Source organism: Pipra filicauda, unplaced genomic scaffold (assembly GCF_003945595.2).
Source record: "Pipra filicauda isolate LSUMZ 115617 unplaced genomic scaffold, ASM394559v2 scaffold101_size5749837_pilon, whole genome shotgun sequence".
Lineage (NCBI taxonomy): Eukaryota > Metazoa > Chordata > Aves > Passeriformes > Pipridae > Pipra > Pipra filicauda.
Window position 1 is genome coordinate 1,591,945 of NW_024103452.1, and position 23,773 is coordinate 1,615,717.

At 41.8% G+C, this 23,773-nt stretch overlaps 1 protein-coding gene across 1 annotated transcript; it reads left to right on the forward strand.

Moving 5' to 3' along the window:
* The first annotated feature begins 5,094 nt into the window (after window positions 1-5,094).
* On the forward strand, window positions 5,095-19,408 carry SMIM13 (small integral membrane protein 13). Its single transcript, XM_027745073.2, has 2 exons — window positions 5,095-5,248; window positions 16,036-19,408. The coding sequence occupies exons 1-2, from the start codon at window positions 5,173-5,175 to the stop codon at window positions 16,227-16,229; spliced, it is 270 nt and encodes an 89-aa protein (XP_027600874.1). The 5' UTR covers window positions 5,095-5,172; the 3' UTR covers window positions 16,230-19,408.
* The last annotated feature ends 4,365 nt before the right edge of the window (window positions 19,409-23,773 follow it).

Genomic DNA, 23,773 nt, shown 5'->3' on the forward strand with positions numbered 1-23,773 from the left:
AATTTGTCAGCTCTGAGCATATAAAATAAAAACTAAGAATAAACTTATGCTGGAGGAAGCATTGAATGGAGTGATTGTGGAGCTTTGTAGTTTTTATAACAAATATTTCACTTTAGCACCCTCTCTCGGACACAAACCAATACTGCTGGTGTTTATTTTTAAAGGCTTAGTTAAAGCTGGAAAGCAACTGCAATGTGTCCAGGAAAAGTCCCTGGCTGCAGTCACAGATACAGTTTAGTTGTGTGGCTTGGTATTCTATGAACTGACGTAAATAGAATTTTCCCATCCCTCTTACACTTATCATCTTTATACAAATAGTCTGTGTTGTTCACTTAAGCCAGCCAAGAACTGGGAAAAGATTGATGGCTCCAAAGCAAACACCAAAGGTGAGTTGTTACAAAAGACCACAGTTTGATGTGCTGTTCCTCACAGTCTGCACGTCTCCTGTGAGGAGACTGCTGGAGTTAACTGCTGTGAATTGTGGACGGACCTGAAGATTCTCTTCTTACATCAGTAGTATTTAGTGTTAGGGTAGCATATGGAGGCCCCAGTTTGGGATCATGGCCTTGCTGTGTTGAGACCTACACCAAAGAGTTCACAGTGTAATGATGCGCAATGGTGTAGCGCCGAGGGGAAAAGGGTGGGAGGAAGCTGTTCTCTGTACTCCTGCCCCGGGAAAGAGAAGTGTATTAATGCCAAAAGAAGGTCAGCGGTGTGAAGGACACTGAGTATATTCTGAATAGCAGAAAGGCCCACAGTTTGCACTGTTCTGCATGAACTATCATTACCTGGTCAGCTTCTGGGGTACAGCTGATAGGCAGTCAAGCTCCTATATGTTGTTTTGGTTCCAGTAGTTGGTATGGTTGCCAGTTACATTCAAAGATACTGTATGTGACAAAAGAAGGATTAAAAAATTAGGACACTGTAGAACAAAAACTGCCCGGATTACTTTAACTTGCTCTCTTTGTGCATTTTCATTTTAATAAGCCTTATTTGCAATAGTAGCCTTCGGCAAGACTCTTCAATGCATGGTGCTTATGACAGTAAACAAGGAGAAGGCCATGAATGATGCAAGGGCCTGCAAAAGGACAAAAAATAATCTTGCTAAAGTGGCTGAAATTCCTTTTCTGGACTAAAATATACAACTTATATAAGATAATTCCCATGATATTTACCTATCTTTTTTCTACAGCTAGTCAATGATTTTATTCTTCCTTCTGCGGTCTGCCTCTAGGTAACCGGGTGTAGATTTGTTGAAGTGCTGAGAACTTACAGCAGTATCTGACATCAGAGAAAGTTGTGCTACAAATAGACTAAACACAAGGGAGACATGAGAATTTTCCCCATATGCCAGCTCAAAAAGAGGCCAGAAGGGGCAATCGAAAACCAGTTGATACTTCAAACGTATTTCAGCCTCAGTTCTCTCCCTGGTGAAGGAGGGATAATAACATCCCTCCCCTTGTCTTGTTATGCAGACACAAACACTAGTTAACTGGTTGCTGTGAAGCAACTGGTTAGTCTAGATGCATCAGCTCTTGCACCCTGAAAATAAGGCTTGTGCCCTCAGCACCTGCAACCTTCTTCCCTGAGCTAAAGAGTCTTTAGCTCCCTTATTCACAGCACTGCAGGGCCTGGCTGATTTGAGGTTATATATCAAATCCTGCTGCTTTGAGCTCATCCGTGGTTGGGCAGAGGCCCTCTGAGTGCCTACTCACCAGTCTTGTGCTATAGACCTTTTGCTGCTTGATGACCTGAGCATCCTCTTTTCCCAACCCCCAAAACCACAGTGTGTCTGTGGTTGTGCACACTGAGAGAAGATGTGAGAAGTTTGATCAGTGTTGAGCATCATAGGAAAAAGTGTTAAATGTAGCATACTGACTGTGTGTAGTGAGCATGTGTGAGGCCATAACGTCATGAGTGAGTTTTTCCATCCTCCTCAGGGAATGGATGAGCTATATACAATTCTGTAACTCCACATTATACATACACACTTAAGGATCTGCTTAAATCCTTAGTGATCTAAGGATCACTAGGACAAGATCAGATTTGTATAAAGAACCTTTTATTTGAACTTCAGTGATTAGACAACTTTGTGTGTCCAACGGTAATCCTGTTTTCTTTTGTGTCATTTCATCGGGTTTTGAAAAATAACAACACCCACGTTGCAGCTCACTTTTCCCAAATGCATCATCATTGCTATTGTACAATTTTTTGGCACATTAGCAACATGAAATGACATCTAGTAGGATGGATGTGTATTTGCTCATGTAATTTAACTCTGGTCTGAAGAAAAATCTGAAATAAAATCCATATAATATGTTTGGTTTTTTCATTCAGATGGAGATTTGTATATGTTTCAATTGATACAGTGTGTTCCAAGTGGCTCAAAAGAAAAGCTTTATTTCATATATTGGGAAAAACAGAATAACAAAGATTGTGTTCACCACATTGTTGGAGGAGGAAGAGTTTCTCCTTTTATCTCATGGCTTGGTTAGAGCGTAACATCCACAGTTACCTCCTCTCTATAATTGCATGGCTTGAACTTCTATCTCCTATTTAAGTGCTTCAGCCATTATGCTAGAAAGTCCTTTTTACTTGCTGTTGTCTGTCCTGAGGACAATTTTAGGCCATACTGGCCTTCAATGGTCTCAGGAAAAAACCAAGACCAGAGGGAGTGTGGAGCAAGGAATAATTATACTCAGTGGAGAAGGGTTAGGTAAGGGGGCACTTAAACAAACTGGAAGTACCTAAGTCCATGAGAGGTTGTGTCCACGGGTGCGGAGGGAGCTGGCTGATGTTGCTGCGAGGCCACTCTCAATTAGCTTTGAAATAACAGTGATGACTGGGTAAGATTCCTGAAGACTGGACGAGACTAAGCATCTCTCCTACCTTCAAGGGGAGCAAGAAGGAAGATCTGGAGAACCACAGGCCAGTGAGCCTCACCTCAGTCCCTGGAAAGGTCATAGAGAAAATCCTTCTGGAATTCACATGGTCTCCGAACACGTGAAGTCAAGGTAATTGTGACTAGTCAACACAGATTTATGAATGGGAAATCATGCCTAACTGACCTGACCATCTTCTACAACAAGGTGACTAGCGTGGTGAATGAACTAGAGAAAGGGAAACAAATAAGTGTAGCTGAGGTTTTCCAAACTGAGCACACATTGATTAAAAGGCCCTCGACCTGTACAGTGTAATATGAGAACTCTAATCACTACTTGTTTTCATTTTTTACTTCCTAGTATATTAGAATCATAGAATATTCTGAGTTGGAAGGGACCCATTAAAATCGTGTCCAACTCCTGGCCCTGTACAGGACACTCCAAGAATCAGACCATGTGTCTAAAATGCCATATTGCCATGAATGATATCATATATGTTTGATCGTGTACATATATATACACACACACATATATATATTTATTTCCATGTATATCCATGACCTATATACATGGATCACATATAATTATCACCTCAAAATTACTTGATTCCAAGATAATTCCTACTTCAGTTACGAATGCTGTGTGATTCTGTGACGCTTCGAGATGTGATACGAATTAACCAACTATCACTAATAAAACAGTTTGGAACCAGAGGATGACGTCGACAAAATACTTTAATAGCCCTGTGACAGCTATTTTACAGAAAAGGGAAGGTGGCAGTCCCATACTGAGAGAATTTACTCTAACTGCAGATGATAAGCAAAAAATCAGAGAAATAGAACAGTGTAGCTAGGAAGGGCCTTATTTTTCAAAAGTTAATATGGTAGTAACCATTATTGCTATCTATTTGCAATACAGAAGAAACAACTGCTTAGTCTCGAATTACAATGACATTTAAAGATCGGAGATATGTCAAAATAAAACTTGAAAAATAACAGCAAACATGTTTCAAATTAAATGATTAAATTAAACCACTTGCAAAAGCGTGGTTTAGTACTCTAGGCAGAGTATTAAACAGAGCTGGTGATCTTGAGAAAGAAAGATAGGAACGGAAAGAGAGAACTCTAGTCTGATTTGGTGAAGTGACAGCAAATTTAAGGATGTGGATGCGGGGTCTGCACATGCAGGTAATTTTGGTTTACCGGTATCTTCAAAGGAGGAGGCATGTGGCATGCTCGGAGATCAGGAAAAGCAGGAATTTTTAGCTTCACTTAAAAGGGGAGATTTTTAAATACTGCATAAAATACACACAAAGGAGAACTGGACTTTCTCTGATGTCTCACTGCAATAGTGGTGTCTCACTGCAACAGTGGCATCTCACAGGAAGTTAAGTTTCTGTATTCTGTGATTTACACACATGTTCTCAGTAGTTTTAGAAACATTAACCAGCATCTTTTACGCTACAAAGGAAAGTTATAACTTTATTCCAGTGCTAAAGGCAAAGTCCTATCACAATCAAGATTATCTCACAGTTCCTGGAAACATTATTTCCTCAGATTTCCCTTAAGTGGGGAGGGCTAGCTTTGAAGTGTCAACAGAGGGCAAGAGCCAAGGTCTCATGGAATTCGAAACATGCCGGGGTGGCACAGGTGTGCAACCGCTGCCTTGGCTGAGGGCTGGATATTCCTGCTGTACCCTTATGGATCGCACTGAGAGGAAGCAAGGGCAGGAACGGCAGAAAGCAGGAAGAGGAATTAAGAGATCAGGTTGCCCCATCCGTAAATCTAAATCATAGAATCATAAAATAATGGCTTGCGTTGGGAGGGACCTTAAAGGCCACCCAGTTCCAACCTCCCTGCCCCGGGCAGGGACGCCTTCCGCTAGACCAGGTCGCTCAGAGCCCCATCCATCCTGGCCTGGAATCATCGATCTAAGCCCCTGCAGGGGCACCCGTCTGCTCAGGGCTGCAGCCCCAGCTGTTGCCCCACCAGCCGCTTCCCCCGGTCCCACACAGCCCTCACCACCCCCCATCGCTGCCGCCCCTTACCGCGCCGCAGGGCACGCTGGGACTTGTAGTCCCCGCCGGCGTGCGTCACTCTCCCACTCCGGCCGGCTGTGGCGGCAGGAGAACTACAGCTCCCAGCAGGACCTCTACACGCCATCGCTCCGCGATCGCAGCCCCGCCCCGCCGCGGCACCGGGTCGGGAGAAGCAGGAGGAGGAAAAGCAGGAGCGGGGCCGCCGCGGCCGCCGGCCCGGCCCGGCTCCTCTCGGCTGCCCCCGGCCGCGCCATGTGGCAGAGCATCGGACTGACTCTGCTGGTGATCGTGGCCACGCTCGCCTGCGTGCTGCTCTTCATGCTGTGCGGTGAGCGGGGAGGCCGGGGGGGGCTCCTGCTGGCCTGGCGGTGGCGGGCGGGGCTGGTGTCCACCGCCCGCCCTCACACCCCCCGCGCCGGGTCCGCGATCTGTGCTGGTTCCCCTTGGCCCGGAATGACCGGGGGGAATGGAAGGGCAACTGTGCCCCGGGGCGTGGGGAGCGTGTGTGCTGCGCAGCGCCCTCTTCTCTTTGTTCCCGAGTCGTTCCGAGTCTTGATACGCTCCCAGAGCCTTAATTCGGGTTATTTCGGTGTTTCCTCTGAAACTGGCGGTTTTACTTGCCCTCGGACCCCTGGGCAGTCACCCTGTGCGGCTTGTACATGCGTGGGTCTGAAATGCCAGTGAGTGCAAGAAGTAAACTTCCGACTGGCATCTCTCTGCTTCTGACATCAGTTTGCTAGCAAGGATTGAGAGCAGCTCTTAGGAAGTTTTTTCTTATGTAGATTGAGAAGAGGAGGCTCAGGGATGACCTCGTCGCTGCCTACAACTACCTGAAAGGAGGTTGTGCTGAGGTGGGGGCCCATCTCTTCTACCGTGCCTGCACTGAGAGGACCAGAGGAAATGGCCTTAACCTGAGACAGGGGAGAATCAGATGAAATACTAGGAAAAAAAATTTTCAGTGATAGAGTGGTCAGGCATTGAAATGGGATGCACAGGGAGATGTTGGAGTGCCATCCCTGGAGGTGTTTCTTAACATCTGGATCGGGTGCTGGGTGATGGTTTAGTGATTTGCAGCTTACAGTGGCAGTGCTGGGTGGCCAGTTGGACTGGATGATGATGATCTTACGATTCTATGATCTACTTTTTTTGTTTTTTTTTGTTTTGTTTTAATGTGCAGAGGGTTTTAATGTGCAGGGTTATTTCAATGGGAGGTACAATTTGCAGGTCTGTTGGAGTTGGAGTTCTTGGAAGAAATCAGCAGTTCGGGGGGGGGGGTGTGTGGTGTGACCAATATGCTGAGCTTGGAGCTCTCAAAAAGTCTCAAACCAACAAACCACCAAAAAACACACCATCCAACTCCAGCTAGGCCATAGTGTGTGATGAAAGGCTTGTGAGACTTACAAACCCGGTGGGTTTATAAGTAGCTTCTAAAAAACCGAGGGAACAAAGTGAAGAGTCAGCTGACACGTAGTACTTAAAAAGAAAAAAAGTTAATTGTAGTCAAGCTGACAAAGCATTGTGAAAAGATTTTGCAGTATCAAGAGACTGGATAGTGAATTCCAGTAGTAACATGTATGAAGTCAGTCATAGTCAGTCAGTCACGGCTGGGCTTTGAGAACGAAGATTTGGGAAGGCTCTGTCCACATTTGTTACAGCATGTATGAAGTAATGCACATAGAAAGTGTGAAATGTATATGTTCTTAATTTATGTAGAGAAATTAATGGATTCAAACTGAGCTGTTGAAGGATCAAAGGATCAAAGAAAGGATCAGCTCAAGTAATTGCAAGTGTTTCTCCAAAATACATGTTTAATGCTTTGTAGCAAGGATAGAGGCAAATGAAATGTTAGAAGCTTTAAATAAAATAGAAAATGTCTACTGCTATAGGAATCCTCCATGTGTATGTGTCTCAAATGGTGTATTTTCTTGTTAAAGTTAAATAAAATCCTAGTTTGTTTTTGAAAGACAGAGTTTCCTAAACAATTCTATGATTCTATGTTGAGAGCTGTGAAAGGACTTCTGCGTGAAGAAACTCTAAACAGGTTAGATCTGTCTAGCCTGGAAAATAGGTGACTGGAGGAAGGGTGATGGTTATAACACTGAGTGTCATGTCAAAGGTTAGGTGGGAATGGTTGTGAAATTTCACCATTGAGAGCAATTGGAGTCCATGAAGTTAAATGATCAAGCAACAGGCATGAAACAAAAAGATTTCTTTTACAGTGGGGAAGTAAATTGCAGGTTCATTAACAAAGAATATTTTGCATGCTGAAACTTCTCTCATTCAAAGTTCACGGAAGAAAGGTCAGCGGATTTAAGCAATAATAATAAATATTGGGTGAGGAAATTTGTGAAATTACAGGTAACTGGAACTGCAAGGCTATACTTGACTTGGTCTTGTGCTCTTTTCCTGCATGTCCTGGACTGTCCATTGTAACAGACTAAACAGTGACCTAAGCGGATATTTATTCAAGTTTCTCTACCCTCGCTAGGTGCTGACTGGCCACTTCTCATGTTTTAGAAGATGAAGCTTGGTACTTGTTAGGGTTTTTGTATTTTCAAACTATGCATACGAGATCTTTGCTTACTGTCTTGCTGAAAGATTAATAGGATTTTGCAACATGCTATTCAAAGTCAGAAGCAAGGATCATTTTCTTCAGGCCTTTCTGCTTTTGTCTGTATGTGACAAATGGAATTGAAATTCTAAGCATCTAACTTTGCCTACTAACATGAATATTTGCCTAGTGTTTTCTTGCTTAAAGAGAACAAAAGTAATTAATAAATAACTATATTTAAGTGGTTTGTGTATACTGAGCAGTTTGGAATTACATAATGTCCATTCATCTTGAATTCAGTGAATACTTTGCTTTGAATCCTTCATTGTATTTTGCTTTCAACAGTGTCAGAGTTTACAAAATGATTGCTTCAAGTCACCTAGTTTTCAAAAGTATTGAACACAGGAAGCTAACATGTTCATTGGTTTTTTATTTTGGGGAGGGATTTGAACTACTACCTTGTTAAAAGTGAATCAATGGGATTTGATAATTATTTACATTATTTGTAATTATTTTTCCATCATACCGCATATATTAATTAATTAATATTGGTACACTTCTAGTTCTCTTGCCATGGAAAATATTCAAGGAAAACAGTGTCAAGACCACTACTAGAAAAAACTGAGTACAAGTTACTTTCAATTTAGTTGTTTATCTCTGCTAGTGATAGGCAGTTTCCCAGTCCCTGAGAAGGCCAACAGACTGTAAAGAGTAGAGACCTGTAGGTAAGAAGGTGGGGAAGGAACCATGTGCTGCATGTGACAGGATATGAGTAAATGCCAGCCAGCAAGACATACAAATTAATGGACAAATGTGACGTAAGAATGACTGGATATAATCTGGAGTAAGCTTGATCTGATTTTAAAAATATTTTGCAGCCATCTGATGAGAAGTGTTGAAACAGCCTTATGAAAAGGATTTAGAGGGTCAAAAGCCAAAAGAGATGAAACTTGGATTTTGAGTGGCTTATGAAAGAACTTGTGGTGTGATTGCCTGCAGAAAACAATAACTTTAAATATCCAGGAGACATCCTAGGATGATGTGAATTTCTGCTGCCCATAACAAGTATGAAGTGATAAGTGCTATCAAAACTTATATAATGGGGGAAAAAATTCACTTTATCATTTTTTCTAAAATGAAAAGACAAAATTCAGAGGACCAATTATCAGATGCTGTTTCAACTAGTTCTTCAGCCGTGTGAAAAGCAAATGTTTACGCCTGAATTAGGCACTTATGTCTGTAAAAGTACTTTTAATAAATTACCTGATTATTTTTTTTTCTTTAAATATTTCTCAATACTTACAACTGCTACTTTCAGTGTTAATCTGAATTAGTTAGGAAGCACGGAAGGCTTGCAGCTAGCAGTGTCTCTATTTGTAAACTGATCACATCTGACATAGAAACCATTGAGGGACTGTAAACATAGCAAATTTTCAGTTGCTCTTTTAAAAGATAAGATAACTTGATTCCGCTTTTTTTATTCCTACTTTTTCTGATTTTCTGTCTCTGGTGATCTTATTGCTGCCTTTATGTATTCCATGTTCCTCTGCAGATGGGAGGAACTCATGCATAGTCAAGGATATAGGATAAGATAAAATACCAGCCAAGGTGAACTCTACTACTGCTTACTTCTGTGAATTTGTTTTGTAATCCCAGTGTAGTAGTGCATGGAGCCATGTGAAATTGCAGAAGTGCTTTCAGTGGAACAGATGGAAGCATTCATTTCATTTGGCAAGAGGGGCTAATGAGATGTGGTTTGAGAGATATAACCTTAAAATAAAAACCGTGTAACTCAAAGTGCTGAAAAATGAATGTGTGGTTTGCTTCACAAGTCTGAATTTGGTTGCAGATGGGAAAACATTTGAGCCCTAAATTCTGCCTGAATAACTTTTCTTTAATGCTTTGTTTAAACACTTTTGTAACTATCTTAAATGACTGATTCTTGTGAAATACCTCAACAGATGAGGAAAGTCATGCTTGATTAGGCCACAAATAAAGAGAAAATACCCTTTAATTTGAAGTTGAGTTTTGAAACTGTTATAAATGGGAGATTGGAAGAAGCAAGCTTCCTTTTGATCAGTCAGGAAGCAGCAAGTGGTGGAGTATTGCATTAAATGGGACTAGGTTTAAGGAGATGTGCAGATCCAAGTGCTGTGTCAGCTGATGTCCTCTGTTATTCCAGTGTCAGAGTAGTGTGTGCTTCCTTCAGTCCAATCCTCTCCATAGCAAAACTATCCACTGTTTTAAAGATGTAGATGAAGTGACTTGTCCATGGTCACATAAGTCATCTGACACAGAGCTTGGAGTAGAACCCTGTTCTCCTTTAGAGGTCAGCCTCTAAAGCTCCCTGCTCATTTTTTTGCACCTGTAGCTGCTTAGGATTTTCTCTGATGAACACTTCAGCATTTGAATATAGGCAACATTCAGCTTGGTGATACCCTGGTCCTAAATTAATCCTCGTGCTCTGAAGTAATAGCATCCTATTTTCAAATCAGTAGGGACACAGAGGAAAAATGATCTCACAAGATTGCACAGGAATTCCGCAGCACAGTCAGAACTAGAAGCCAGATCTTCAGACTCTGTCGTATGCTGTTACTGCATCACCGTCCTTCCTTTCTTGGTTTCATTTGTATCTCACATAGGAAAGATCTGGTTGCTTTTCCCCAGCACTCCTTATTAGCCCTGGGGGTTTTGTTTTGTTTGCTCTTCCTGATTCAACTGGAAGAGGAAAATGTGCTCCAATAGAAAACCCTCTGTTAGCTGTTGCTTGTACATGCCAGTGTAAGGTGAATGAATTAGATGGATCTAAGTCTTGTACCCCTTTGAGGGGGAGTAACATTGTAGTTGGATCACCATGTTTCTTTTCCCTTTACAAAGAAGGAAGAGCTGGTGTGGGAAGTAACAGAAAGGGTAGTTTTAATGAAGCCTAGACAAATCATAAAATCTGTTTAAGATGTTACATACATTTGCTTATGAGTCAGTAAAAGAAACTTTGACTCATGGTCCCACCTTCACAAACACATTGCATCGTGATTTATAAGAGGGGAGTTGACATACTGATGGCATGATGCCAGATGTGGCTTAAATGTCTTTGGATAGCACCTGGTTGTGGCATTTTAAGTGAGACAGTGGCTCTCAGTTTTTAGTGAGTACTAAACTCTGGAAGGCTGGGAGCTGCTATTTTATCTAAATGCAAAATACTGTTTGTGGTAGATTGGATTTTGCAACTCTGTATTCAAGTATCTGCTAGAGCAAGAGCTAGAGCCCCTGTTTTGCACTGCAGTGATGTACTATTTGATCTGGCTTACTACTGTGAGGGGCAATTTCTCTCACCAACTAATGTAGATACATTATATATTATAGTCTGCATGTCATCACTGCTTGCTTGCTGAAGACATACTGTGGGCATGCTGCTTGGCTTCCACAGGTTCAATCATGCTAAGGATGATTTGAAAAAGTAAATCAAATGCCCAAAAAAAAAAATAAAGCAAGCAGTGGAAGACTGATTCTAATCAAATAGTTTGTGTGTGGTGAAGCTAAACCAGTAGGACTTCTTTGAGAGCAGCTTACCTGAAGTGGAAGTGTTAGATTTGTAAACTGATGGTGTCGGTTACCTGTCCAGAAAGAACTCTACAGCAGAAAAACTACAAAGCTAAACTGAGCCACGTACACACAAGATTGCATAGAAATGTCCATTTTACAAAATCACAAAGTCAACTAGGTTGGAAAGGACCTCTGAGATCAAGTCCAACCTATGATCCAAGACCATGGCACTGAGTGCCACGTCCAGACTTTTCTTAAACACCTCCAGGGATGAGGACTTCACCATCTCCCTGGGCAGCCCATTCCAATGCCCAATCACTCTTTGTGTGAAGAACTTCTTCCTAATGTCCAACCTAAACCTCCCCTGGCAGAGCTTAAGACCATGCCCTCTTGTCTTACTGCTAGTTGCGTGGGAGAAGAGACCAACCCCCACCTGACTACGACCTCCTTTCAGGTAGTTGTAGAAAGTGATGAGGTCTCCCCTGAGCCTCCTCCTCTCCAGGCTGAACAACCCCAGCTCCCTCAGCTGCTCCTTATAGGACTTTGCTCCAGTCCCTTCACCAGCTTCTTTGCGCTTCTCTGGACGTGCTCCAGCACCTCAACATCCTTCCTAAATTGAGGGGCCAAGAACTGGACACAGTATTTAAGATGTGGCCTGACCAGTGCTGAGTACAAGGGAAGTACACTTCCCTGGTCCTGCTGGCAATGCTATTGCTGATCCAGGCCAGGATGCCATTGGCCTTTTTGGCCACCTGGGCACACTGCTGGCTCATGTTCAGCTTCCTGTCAATCCAAACTCCCAGGTCCTTTTCTGCCTGGCTGCTCTCCAGCCACTCTGTGACCAGCCTGTAGCGCTGCAGGGGGTTGTTGTGGCCAAAGTGCAGGACTCGGCACTTGGTCTTGTTACGCCTCATACCATTGGATTCAGCCCATCTATCCAGCCTGTCCAGGTCCCTCTGCAGAGCCCGCCTGCCTTCCAGCTGATTGACAGTCCCCCTCAACTTGGTGTCATCTGCAAATTTGCTAATGGTACACTCAATCCCCTCATCCAGATCATCAGTAAAGATATTAAACAGAACTGGGTCCAACACTGATCCCTGGGTGACACCACTACTGACCAGATGCCAACTGGATGCAGGCCCGTTCACCACCACTCTCTGGGTCCGGCCCTGCAGCCAATTCCTAACCCAGCACAGGGTGCCCCTGTCCAAGCCGTGGGCTGCCAGCTTTTTCAGGAGTGTGCTGTGGGAGACGGTGTCAAAGGCTTTGCTGAAGTCCAGATAGACACATCCACAGCCTTCCCCTCATCCACCAGGTGGGTCACCTGATCATAAAAGGAGATCAGGTTGGTCAGGCAGGACCTGCCCCTCCTAAATCCATGCTGGCTGAGTCTGATCCCCTGGCCATCCTGTAGGTGCTGTGTGATTGCACTCAGGATGATCTGCTCTATAACCTTGCCAGGCACTGAGGTCAGGCTGATAGGGCTGTAGTTTCCCCAATTCTCCCTCCAGCCCTTCTTATGGATGGGTGTCATGGTCAACTTCCAGTAATCTGGAACCTCCCCGGTGAGCCAGGGCTGTTGGTAAATGATGGGAGAGTGGATTGGCGAGCTCTTCCACCAGCTCCCTCATCAACCTAGGATGGATCCCATCTGGTCCCATAGACTTGTGAGGATCCAAGTAGCTCAGTAGGTCACTGACTGCTTCCTCCTGGATTACAGTGGGGCTATTCAGCTCCTGGTCTCTGTCTACCAGCTCAGAAGGCTGGTTGTCCTGAGGACAACCTGCTTTGTTGTTGAAAACTGTGGCAAAGAAGGTGTTAAATACCTCAGCCTTTTCCTCATCTTTGGTAACTATATTCCCCCCCACATCCAATAAAGAATGGAGGTTTTCCTTGCCCCTCCTTTTGCTATTGATGTATTTATAAATATAACATATTTAATTTTTTGTGTGTGTATTTTAAATTACTTTACAATTATTTTCTTTTTTAAAATACACAGTTATGTAACTCACAGTTCTTCAGTACGGCATGGTGCTGAGTGTTACCATTTTGCAATGTTATTTAAGAGGATGAGAAATTAATAGAAAATGCATTGTCTTCTTATTCAGAGGTAACTCAGTACTATGAATCTGCCTCCAGGCTTTGTCTCTGTGTGTGTGGTTTTGTTTAATGATGTATTTAGTTGATATTGTTGCTGGAGAGATTTTCTCTTACCCAGAATTACTTGCTCTTTAGTACTCTGGTTATTTCCAAGGAAATTCTTATTTGTTTAGTAACAGCGAGGCGACAGGGAGTCTCAGCTGAAGAGGCAGTCTTAACTTGATTCAGATAAGTGTGTTTATTGGGGATTATTTTTTTTTTAACTTTCCACCCAAGCTGGCACAGTAACTAGAGCAAGTGTAAGAAAAAAAAATCTTTCTACTTTGATTACTTTGTACCTAAATGTCTCTGGTGCAGGCTGGGAGATCTTACGAGGTTGCCCTTGCACTGTTATTTTTGGCTAAGCCTGTTGCAGTTTTCTTTTCAATCATGGTTTGTTCACTTGCCTGTTATCATTGATCTGGTTGTTTGTCTACTATAACCAGTCTAGTTGCCTTATTACTTACGCTGTCTTGTTTGTAAACTTGAGCTAGAGAGGTCTAAAGTCTGCTTATAGTACTCCATGTTTTGGATATTCAGACCATTGTGCTTTCTAACTCATCAGATGAAACACTGTTTTGTCTGATGTTAGTGCTGTTTAGCGCTGTTTTTCTTGAGACTGTGAATGAACTTTGAATGTTCTTTAGTATTTCTCAATACACACCCCATAGGAATTCCCTGTGTTGAGTAGCCTGTTTGCAGTGGTAGAGGAAGCATGTGGTTCGCTTTATTTAGCTGAAGTTAAAATACCTCCCTTTAAGGGGTATTTATTGACACCAAAAATATTCAAGTCGCGCTTCTGTAAAGTGCCCTATAACTCTTCTGGGAATGCCCTGAATATTTTTGGCTCATCCTCCTCCCTCCGTCCTCCCTGTAGTATTCTCTGGAAGTAATATGTCTCTTGATAATTCACTTTGTAGGTGTTTTAGTTAGGATTTTAAACAGCCAAGTAGAAGCGCAACCCCAAGAAAAAAAATTGTGGCTGAGAGTTCCCCCCACCATATGTTTAAGCGGATTTAGTAGAATGTACTTCTCATGCACTTCTAGGTCAAGTGTCTCAAACTTTGTCTCTGTCAACAAATTGGGGGGTTGAAGGCATTTTTAAACAGCTTGTAATATTCCGCACTTTCTTGCAAGTGGAGTATTTATTTGGAGTATTTTATGCATTTCTTTCGTATGTGAACTAGAAATGAGCATGGCTCTTGGAAATTTGATTACTTCTGATGATGTTTATACCCATAAGAAGAATGGATTGATTTTAGGTCTCCAGAATGCACAAAGCATTGAAGGTCTCAGAGAGTTGAAATACCCTTCAATGGAAGCAACTTGCAGATTCAATTTAGTCACAAGTCATTTGAAGGTTTAGGTATTCATGGGAAAGGAAATACTCGTGTAGGCTTTAGGAATTGATTTAGATCATAGAAAATTGTCATATAAAAGCTTTCCTGCAACGGAGAGGAGCAGAGAAATTACAGAAATAAAAAAACTGCAGGATGTGAAAAGTATTCCAGGAGGAAAAGGAAGGAGGGTCCTTTTGTCTCATTTTGTCCTAAGCTCTGGTTACAGAAGAGGAAATATAGTGGTGCTGTGGCTATGTAAGTGCCACGTATTAGTCTTTCTCTCCCTTTCCTAATATGTCTCTGTTGTCCATGCTCAGAAGTCTGTTTCTGATGACAGCTGTGTACTTGGGAGAATGGGTAAAATAGGGCTCTTAATATTTGAATAGGTCAGCAGGATAGGCTTGAATAGCTAGCAAGACCTTCTGAACAGAGAATGGGACTGTTCGTTAATAGCTCTATGCAGGACAGATGGTTTTTGGTGGTGCAAATGATGGTTGTATAGCATTTGTTTTCAAATAGCTGTTTAAATTTTCCTCCACTTAACTCTGTATTTCACAGAGAAGTTGTATTCTGTTCTGTGGGTGATGTAACTTGACTGGTTAGCTAGAGAGAAAGGGATATCAGTAGTTTTCAGCTGCATAGGACTCTCTTGACCTAAATACGTAGGTAAAAGGGAGACCTTTTAAAATGAAAATTTTTGTTTAGGTTTAGATAAATTTATATCTGTTTTTTAAGTTCCTTGGCTGCCTGTTAGAGAGAGACTTAGACAAGTGAGAGGTGAGGAGGTAGATCTTAAATATTTTTAAGAGAGATTCTGAAATCTCAATATTTTTAAGAGAGATCCTGAAATCTCAACTCTTTAGTTGGGTAATTTTGAGACCTAGAACGTTTTAGCAGTAGAGCAGAACATAAATTTACCAGCTAACGTTAATTTTACTTTAGTGGGATTTGGTCATGGAGAGGGAACTCCTTCAATTTGGAGGAAGTGGTCTTTTAGTGAACATAAGAAGACCTTGTGCATTTCAGAAGAGGATTTATTATAAAACATGGTATTAATTTGAAGATCTCAGCAAGTGTGCTTAATAGCAATTATGTAATGCAGCTTTTAAAATGTGATTTTCAGAATGAAATGTTTGCTAAGGGTAGAAATTCTAGTGCTGCCTTTTTACAGTATGTGTGTAATGAATCCCAAGTCCTTGTTTTGATATAGCCACAGGAATTCCTTTTCTCCTGATGGCTAAAGCCTTTGTGTGATGGTGATCATCCACCTACTACTTGCTGTGGCAGTTCAATTCAGAATGCATAGGGCCTTTCCTGAGGCTTAAATGTTGCTTCTGGATGAGGACAAACTTTATGAAGTTGAATTGGTATTTCTAGGATTGTAGAAAGCAGTGGATGTGTTGGCAAGGGCTGTTGGGGTTGGCAATTCGAGGATGGGAGCTGATCAAATTTTTTCTCCCTTTTCTGATATACTTTGCCTGATAAGATGACTAACAATTTGTATGAAGTAACTAAGCAGTACCTTTTTTCTTTCTCCTGCAGGATGGTATGTGGTCTGGCAGTTGTTTTTGTCTAAATTCAAATTCCTGAGAGAATTGATAGGTGATACGGGGTCCCAACAGGGAGACAACGAGCCTTCAGAGACTGAAGCTGAGCAGGAGACTCCACCCTCGCCTCAGAGAAGTAGACAGAAATCAGCTCGACAGCGAAGGGCACCCACAGAAGACACGACTTAAAGTACTCCATTGAACTCCTGAGTAACTATGAATAGTTAACCACCTCTGCATTGTTCAGTGGTGTGATCTTACTGAAAAACTGACTTAAGAGGTAACATTAATACCTGTGGACCTTGACTTCTGAGCTACCAATGTATGATGCTACTCCAGCAGAGGTTCAGGGAGGGCTTCAGCAGCAAGTCATAGAATACTGGAAGAATGGAGGGGTGGAAAGAAATCTCCATCAGAAAAATGCTGAGCTTCTGTAGCTCCTGTCTCAGCATGCAGATGAAAAACAGGTCCTGAACTATAAGGTTAGCCTTTGCATTAGTCTGAACATAGTAAACATTTCAGACTTGAAATAGTTTCTAAATTATTTTTTCTTTACAGCACTGTAACTACATATAGTGAAATCGAGTTTTATTTCCTTAGCTGTATATGAATATATATATTTTTTCAACCTTGAGAATGCACATGAACTTAAAAAACTTGAAAGGATATCCTGCTTTAGAACATATTCTAAAGTGAGATTTTAGTTAAGTTCTTGTATATATAAAAAGTATAAGTGAAATATGAAAAATCAATATTAGATGCACATGATTTGGAGGTTTTTATTATCTCCTTAAAAAAAAACAACAAGGAGGGACAAAGAAAGCAATCAGGTGACAAGACCTGTTTTCTTGGTTTTGGCATAAGAAAGGTTACAGGTTAAACAGTCCTCCTAGGTTTCTTTGTTTTTCCTGAACCTTTTACTCCAGTCCAACTTGTGTTGGAGATGGGAAGGTGCCTGGGTTATGTACTGCTCACTGTTTAGTATTCTGAAGTGTCATCTTTGGTATTTGAATACTAAGCACTTCTCTAGTTCACCTCATACACCTTTACAGTCAGGTATATGGTACCTGACATCACTTTTTTCCTGGAACCAGTTGTGGCACTCTGACCAGTTTGGTAGACATCTCTGTAACACTTTGACAGTGTTACAGCAGTGAATTTGGTACCTCGTGTTTGCTGGAGGACTTTAGGATTTTTACCAGTAATAAGCAGTTGCTCCTGTCTTCTCTGACAATTTTGACAATACAGCTATTTTGACATTGCACTTCAGAATGAAGAGCTCCACTTCTGTTTATCTAGCGACTCCGAAGATTGATGCATGAGGTTTTGGAAAGAGGAGGAACATGCATGTACCACCTCTGATGTGTGTATGAGAGAAAACTACCAACAGTTCTTGTGTTGAACGGCTTCAGTTTTCTCTCGAAGTTTGATTTTGTGGTAGTGTTTGGATCATTGTTCCGTGTATAAAAATTTAATCAGGACTACAAAATTGTCTTGTATTTTCAGCGGTTAAGTTTAAATCTATGGCTTCCAAACTTGTGTTTAGTTCAATTATATGGCTAAAAGCAGCAGCATTTCAGTTTTTGATCAAGTAGGCCTACATCTGGGAAAAGAACACTCTTTTAGTGCCTCTATGTTTTGTCATCTGTGAATAGTGTTCAAAAGCTAATGAGGGCATTCACTTAAAATCATTTGGATGTTTCAGTATTAAAATATGTAAGATCAGCCCTGATTTTCCTTTGGAGTCTAAAAGGCTTTGTTTTATTTACTGGTGTATATGTATAAACATGATTAGATAGTGCTAGGCACATATCCTGTAAATACATGTAGAAATACTGATAGTCTCCTCTATCCTGTGTGCTAGCAAGGGAATGTCTAATGATGGTTGGTTGTTTTTTTCGGTTATTTGGTTTTTTTTTAATTAGTAAAATTCCGGTTTATTTAAACTGAGCAAAAGCAATCAGATTCTATTTCCTGCTGCTTTCAGTTTGCCTCACACAATTTAATGTCACAATTTTGTTGTCTCTGTAATGTCGTGTCACCTGACGAGACTTTCAGTTTATCAGTGCTAACCAAGTACTGGTCCATTTTTCTTTCAAAACTAGTGTCTTTGTATTAGGCTTTGCTAATATAGGCTTACAAATAAAGATACTTATTTTGTACTGACATGGGATATTGACACTCTACTTTATAGACTTCAGTGCACAGAAGATGGCAAAAGGCTGATGCTTGTAGTATCCCTGGCTGAGATAAGAAACAGTAACTTAGTCCCTGCCTCTAGGAGCTGTGAAGAAATGTGAAGTTACAGCCATATACATAGCTAGTTCAGGGTAGCTCTGAAGGTGCAAGAATCAAGATTCTGGAGCAAGATAATGAAGGAGAAATCCTTGTAGATTTGAAAGCTGACACTGATCAAATATGCAATAAGATGGATGTGAAACCTCTAGGTAGCTCATCTGCTTTAGCCAAACAACTTTCTTCTCCCTTCCTTGCTGTCTCTAGGTGTACATTTCACTCCCCAAAGTTATTTTCAGTCTCTTCTTTTTTAAACAGCTGATGCTATTTTTTTAATGTTGTTGTGACATAGCTGCCAATAATGCTGTCTGCCTAGTGTATAACTTTAACGATCTTACTAGTAGCAGGCCAAAGGTATATATTATATAATGTGGTTTGGAAGAATTTTGGAATGCTAATGTCTTCTGTCAATGCATAATTTTTCTTGAAGGAATCTGTAATAAAATCTTTGTACAGGGCACTTCATGCAAACCTGTAAAAGTGAAGCTGTGTGTGTGGAAGTGTACTTGTGATAAGACCTGGGTTGTGATTGCTGGCAGTCCAATATACTCATGTCTTCAGGTGTTCTTACCAATGTACTTCTGACATGTTAGTGGTGGGTAAGCACTTAACTTTGGATTGACCCATCCAAGTCTGAAATCATATGAAGGCAACAGGTTACACAGTTGGTCTTGTTTTGTTTAGTGGGATCTATTTTTAAAACTATTGCCTTATTGTTGCAGCCGTTCTCTTGAATGTACTTTGGGTTTTTATTTTAAAAATAGTCATATCACCTTTGTTGCAGGGGCTGTGTAACTTTGAATAAGCAGTAATTACCTGTGTTCTGTGTGACAGTGCTGCAATTTGTGATCACCTTGCTGCTTAATATCAGGTTTTACACTGAACTAGACCTGTGTATGTCCTTTTGTTTTGTCTGGAAATGACCAGCATAAAGAATGTGTTCAGCGTGGTCACTTGCTTCTTCAGTGTTACAATACTGTACCTAAAGCTTCTGTGGTTGTCTGTTTTCATCATTAACTGTTATTTTAACTGACTGCACAGATAAAAAATAAAGTAACCAGACTTGATATGAATATTTGATCTGAGTGATTTTCTGACTTTTTGAATGGGATTTTGTCTGTAGAATAAGACCACTTATTTGAGCATCAAGCACTGCAAAAGAAGACTTGTCAAAATTCACATTCTAGCTGGTGTAATAGATGCAAGATGACTTCATTTTAAAGGGCAGGTTAGTGTATATCTTTTAGAGAAGTTGTTAGCAAAGGTGTTTTTTCTGCCTTATCCTTGAAAGTTGTAATTTCATTTTAACAATTAAAAAAAAATCCCAAACAAAGAAACCACCTCACCCACTCTGATTTTCTTCATACTTCTAAAATCGGTTTGTAGTTTTTCTCAAAGAAGTATGTTGGTAAAGTAGAAAGTTCATATTTTGGAAATAAAGATGTACAGGAAAAGGAAATGAGAACATGCTTCATCCCCGATTGCTTCTTTTAAGTAAAATGCTTAAATTGTATCCTGGGTTCCTTTGTTGAATAATAAGACATTAAAAAGATTTTGAAGAAAAATATGAAATACCTTTAATCTTGAGAGAAAAGGCTGTTTCGCTGTTGTCCTACTCTTCTCACTTGTGAAAACAGGCTAATAATGGAGTGCAGCAAAACGTCCTGATGTTAACATGACTTGAGCACTTGGGTCTTTTCACCTCAGAAAGCTGGCTTTGTGTGAGGGGGCTGATATAAGTGGGAGCAGCTGGTGTGAAATGCTTGTGAAACACATGCTTGCTTTTCTGCTTTGGTGCTGATCCCAAGGAACCACTCTGTGGTCTGTTCCAGTGGGATGAATAAAGATGTCATTGTACAAATTTGCTCAAAGTTCCACCAAAAGCCGTTTTAACTGGTACCATGCCTTAGCACTCATGTGCTCTTAGGGTTTCTCCCCTGGCCTTGGCTCTACATAATTAAAACACGCAATCTTTGTAAAACACAGGTAGTGTTACGTCTTGTTTGGGTTATACTTACATGAACATTTTTTATGTGGGATCAGGCTGGAAGTTGGCAGTGTGAATATGCTGGCGTTTATATTAAACCTTTAAGACGTATATTAGCTGTATTCTTCATGTCAGCCAGAAGCTCTTATATTTTCATCATCTCTGTTATCCCTGTGGGTGTTTATAATCAAAGTGTTATCTCTGAAAGCTGGATGGAACAGAGGCTTTTTGACAGTGCTTCATAGAGCCTGTGAGAAGGCTCTGCATCTGGTCTGGGGCTAATGTTGACATGTAGTGGTGTTGGATTTGACTTCAGGCAAAAGGAATGGCAAGGTGGACCTGTGGGTGGACATGGAAGGACTATGGAGTCAACAGAAGAACTAACCAGTGCTCATGTCTGGGGATGTAGTCACCTTTGGAGGAGGTACATGTAAATCTGGCCAAGAAGTCTCTTAGGGGCAGGAGACTTCTCATCAGTAGAACTCAAACCAAGACTAATATCCCCATTTTTACAAAGGGGGACACTGCGACCAAATACGTTTTGGGCTTTATTTTCCTGCGTTTCTATTCACAGGCCTTTTCAGTTTCCACAGTGGGAAATGAATAACACAAATGTTCCTTTAACTTTGGTAGCTGAGGGACTCTAATATCTAGGAAAGGATGGGATGGGACTATAATGTGGCTGCTTTTGGGTCATCATCAAGGTATTGTACACATACTATTTGTGGTGTACCTGCCTCTGCTGGCATGCTTTATGTGTACTGCCACCAGGACTCATCCTGAATGCTGGCAGTGCACTTGAAATCAGAAAGGTAAGAAGAAGATATCCTGTACTGGAGAGCTGTGGCTTGAGAGGTGGTTGCCTATGAATCCCTTGTGCCTGGGTCTGTGTGTGCTGTACAATTCAGGCAGCTGACTTCCATCCCCACTCTGTTAAAACTTCCAGCTTTCTATGCAGGTAAATGTGAAGTTTCAAAATGGGAAGTTACATGTAATCTGTGTCTTCCTCAGAACACCTTGCTCTATGTCATACCAATTTCCTTACCTTTGCACTGGAGTATTTTAACATCTTGTAATGGGAGTTAAAAGCCTTCTACGAGCAAATTTGTTTGTTCACAAATAACACAGGCTGTGGCTTGAAGCAAGTTTTGCTACTACTGTGTGTGCTAGGTTGAACCACTGGAGCAGTATTAACACTGAATTTTTGTTAAAGTCAATCTTGAACTTCCTAGCACCGTGCTCTACTCCTTCTTATTTGAGGACTTAATCAGGAACCTTCTATGTTTGTTAGAACTTCTTGCTTATTTTGAGTTAATTGCAGTTCTGTGACAAATCAGTCCTTTATGGCCAGATGATCAGCTGTTAGCCTTTTCCTTATTTAAAAATGTTAGGCCATATCCTTGCCATGGTGGAATGCATCAGAATCTGTCTCTTGCACACCACTTGTTTCCAACATGAATGGTTTCAATTTTTGGGAATGTAAGGAATTGCTGCCCTCAAGTTCTGGATAGACCCTGCTTTGAGAACTCAGAAGAAGCAGGAGATGCTCCCTGGTGACTTGAGTGGTTGTAAAAGGGCTGTTTGGTGCAGGGCGCTAGTGTGTGCAAGGCATGGTCAGGTGGCTCTCAGAGGTGACACCTGGCATTTTTAGCTCGGACATGCCAGGTCTGCAGCATGGATTGCTCTCTGCAAGGCTGATAACCCCCTAAAGCCCTCCTGGGTTTGTGGCTGGGTGGCACTGTGTCTGCTTTGACTTCTGATCCTGGCACAACTTGATTTTTGCCTTTCCAGGAACAGAACCGGTCTGATCAGCCTCTGGTGTCACTGGGTTGGGTTCACATTCACAAACCTGAACTGGCACGGGGGAAATTCTCACCCTTCCTCTCAACCAGCAGAGGAAGCATGCCAAGGTCAGGGAGCTGTGAATTTCACTTTGTGGCTCTGATTTGCATGTCTTTTACTGACTTTCTCTGTTAGCCTCTTTATTTTCCAAAATCATAGAATCACCAAATGGTTTGGGTTGGAAGGGACCTTAAAGATCATCTACTTCCAACCCCCCTGCCATGGGCAGGGACATCTTTCACTAAACCGGGTTGCTCAAGCCCCATCCAACCTGGCCCTGAACACTTCCAGGGATGGGACATCCACAGCTTCTCGAGATGTACAAAATCACAAGATCCATTTAACAATTATGACATTTAAGGACTAGCAATAGCACTTATTGCAGCCTTAGTTTTTACATTTTCCAAAAGATTCACATATTGAGGGCAGACTTGACTTTGCTTTTCCTTGACCTTGCTTCCAGGATGTCTTCGCGTTTCTCCTGAACCCCGGAGTGACAGCACGGATGAGAGAAAGCAATTATCCCTGGAGTGGCTGCTTAAACGGGTGAACTGCTCACAGTGCAGGTCCAGTCTGAACTCCTGGAGGCTTTCAGTATCCCGGTTCGATGGGAAGGGCGCGTTGGGGCTGGCTATCCCCACTAGATGGCGCGGGCGGCCGGGCTTTGCGGTACGGGCCCTCCCAGCGGGGGGAACGGGGCCGATGCTGCAGTGTCCTTCGCGGGTACTATTGCTTTTAGTTTTTTGTCGTAATTCTGCTGGTTTTTAGCGGTGTTGCAAAGTACAAGGGCAGCTCGTTGTAGGGGTTGAGCCTGGTTCTTGTTTGGCTGTATGCTACCTGCCGAAAAAGCTGTGGGAACACGTGGAGCCTGGTGTCTAGGGACATTCGTGTGGCACAAAAGAAATACTTGAGTTTTTCCTTTGTAAAGGACAGTGACCTCAAAAACTATCTGCCAAAAGAAGAGAGGTCTCAAAAATGCCAAGAGAGGTCTGCTTTTCTTTCCTCTCACCGTGCTTAAGGAAAAAAACCTCACAAAACTCAACACAGCAGCACTTCTTCAGGCCTTAGGGTTACAAACATAAGGTACCAGTGTCAACAGCGGCTTATGAAAAGGGTTGGGTTTGTATTTTTTTTCCCCCAATATGCCCATTGTCCAGATCTCTTCAAAACCAATTCTCAATGCTGTGTCCTCATAGTTCGATGCTTCTCATAGTTCTGCTGCAGAGATGTGAGGTGAAATTCCATCCCATCAAAGCTGGTCTAAATCCTGGTGCTTACTGAGCAGGTTAAACAAGGGCTCACGATCAGCTTACCTTAAAACCTTCTCCCAAGTATAATATTAGTATCAGACCAATAGTAGAATAATATTAATATTAATAGCATAATATTGATACCATAATATTAATATTAGACTCGGGGACAGAGAGCCTATGTAACATTTTCTGTGATTAAAGACCAAAATCCTTGAGAACACCAATGGGATAGAGATATAGTGGGAGCCTGGTTGAGTTAACCCTGCTGCTGAATCTCTGTATTCAGGCTGAGGGAGAAGGAGGGAGCACTTTGTTGCACAGGGCTTTGGAGAAACCTGTGTTCCCTTTATTGAGCC

Bases quoted from the DNA above. Each gene is read 5' to 3' on its own strand.
- SMIM13 (XM_027745073.2), top strand. From the start codon at position 5,173: ATGTGGCAGAGCATCGGACTGACTCTGCTGGTGATCGTGGCCACGCTC. The intron at 5,249-16,035 runs GTGAGCGGGGAG...TTTCTCCTGCAG, and splicing joins GCTGCTCTTCATGCTGTGCG to GATGGTATGTGGTCTGGCAG.